The 1,774-nt window shown below is 57.2% G+C and overlaps 1 protein-coding gene across 1 annotated transcript; it reads right to left on the bottom strand.

Annotated features, from left to right (window-relative positions):
- Window positions 1-514: 514 nt before the first annotated feature.
- SPRG_18420 (hypothetical protein) lies at window positions 515-1,479 on the bottom strand (the record flags this gene model as incomplete). The annotated part of the gene is made up of 6 exons (XM_012357856.1): window positions 515-622; window positions 668-724; window positions 773-829; window positions 878-943; window positions 989-1,107; window positions 1,161-1,479. Coding segments are annotated over 6 exons (726 nt in total), but the record flags the coding sequence as incomplete, so codon positions are not given.
- Window positions 1,480-1,774: the final 295 nt, after the last annotated feature.

Raw genomic sequence — 1,774 nt, 5'->3', positions numbered from 1 at the left:
GGCAGTATCCAAAAGTCCAAGCAAACCGAGCTCGCGATGGTGCAAAAGCTCATGAACCGCATGACCTTTCATACGCCGGCGACGATCGAGGAGGAAGATGCGAGCCCGTCCAAAGACGCGGCGAGATCGTATCTGGACACGAGTGGGAGCAGCAAGGACGCGGGCGCTGCAGTAGACGCGGCCATGAAACCAGAGCCACCGCCCGGCGCCAAACCGTCGCCGCCGAGTTCCAAAATGGACGAAGTCGTTGCGCCCGTGGCAACAACAACGACAACGACGACGACAGCGACGACGTTGCCAACCATAGACACCCACGCACTTGTATAGACATCAGGTTGTAAGGTTTCGTGGGTCTTGACATTGGTGGGTGGGTTTGTGTTTTATAGAACTAGGGCGGCGTCTGCGGCGACCAGCGCCACGCACCCGCACTCTGCACAAAGAGGTGCTCCATTGCGCGCAGGAGCTAATGCACGAAGCGTTAGTTTGTCAAGGCGAGAGAGGGATAAGAAAGTACGTCGTCGACTTCGGTTTTTGTGAGCTGGCTTCGCATGGCATCGAGCCACGTGAAGATCGTGTGCAGGCACTGCGTTGTCGCCAAAAGGTCGTCCTTGGTCTGCTTGTGCTACAAGACATTAGTGTGCATACGATTGCAGCTCGTTGGGTGTACCTCGAGCGTTCGCTCTTCGATGAGCTGGATCGAGGCCTTGGTTTTGGCTTTGTTGAGCTAAGCGTCGCCAGTTGGGGTTTGGTATTCGTCGTTGCCAAGAAGTACCTTGCGCTGGGCCGAGTCGAGGGCGACCTTGATCTGGTCTCGCACGGCCATAAAGACCTAGTTCTCATGTGTGCAGGCAGGGTGCAGCATATTTCTTGCCCGCACCTCGACCTCTTCGAGCTTCCGCACTTTGTTTTCAAGCGGTTGGACGACATTGGCGTGGAGCCGCGCCTATCGTGGGCGTAGTCGCACCTGGTAGTAGTACCATCAACGTACGCTGCAAGCAATGAACTCGGTTTCCATGGATGTTGCCGCGACGACGATGTCCATGCGGGCGTCTTCAAAGAGGGCGCTCACCTCGGTGCGCTTGATGTCGCGCCAGAGCTCGGCCATGCCTACGGACGACGATTATTCCCCACATTTCTCTCAGTCCGAGACGCGTATGTACCGTAGAGCAGCGAGGTGATCCCTCGGACTTTGGCCAAGATCGATCGCAGCGCCGCGAGCACGTTCTGAATGTCGTCTTGCTTGGCCGTATACTGCGCCTCGGCGGCCAGTACAGGACCGCTTTTGGATGGAAAGATCAACCGCACCGCCTTGTGGCACGCGGTGCGCTTGAGTGCCATCGCGCGCACATACAGACTCCGCGCCTGGTACTTAGTGACGAGCTCCTCCATCGTCAACCATGCATGAAGACCCGGGGTATCCACCGCCAAAACGGTCGCATTGGAGAGCGCAGTGATCGAAGCGAGGGCGTCGTCTTGCATGGTGTTCTCTTGGTCAACTGCGTCGATTAATGGGACGAGAGAGATTTCAGGAAAAGCGAGCTGTAGGGAAAAGCGAGCTCCAAGGGAGAAACCGCGCCAACCGGCTCCCTACTTCAAGCTCCCAACGGCGGCCATCCCTTGCCGGTCACATGCAGGCGACATGGAATCCTGCTTCTTCCCGAATCATTCCTCCTCGCGCGATGCAAAGTCGTCTGTCTCTTCTGGCACGTCATATTATTCGTGTGCGTCAACAGGCATCACGCTTGGCAGTCGCGGCAACGTTCCTTCGAGATGC

The sequence above is a fragment of the Saprolegnia parasitica genome (assembly GCF_000151545.1).
Source record: "Saprolegnia parasitica CBS 223.65 unplaced genomic scaffold supercont2.1185, whole genome shotgun sequence".
Taxonomy (NCBI): Eukaryota; Oomycota; class Saprolegniomycetes; order Saprolegniales; family Saprolegniaceae; genus Saprolegnia; species Saprolegnia parasitica.
Note: the sequence above shows the minus strand (reverse complement) of the source record. Positions and strands in the feature narration are given on the sequence as shown.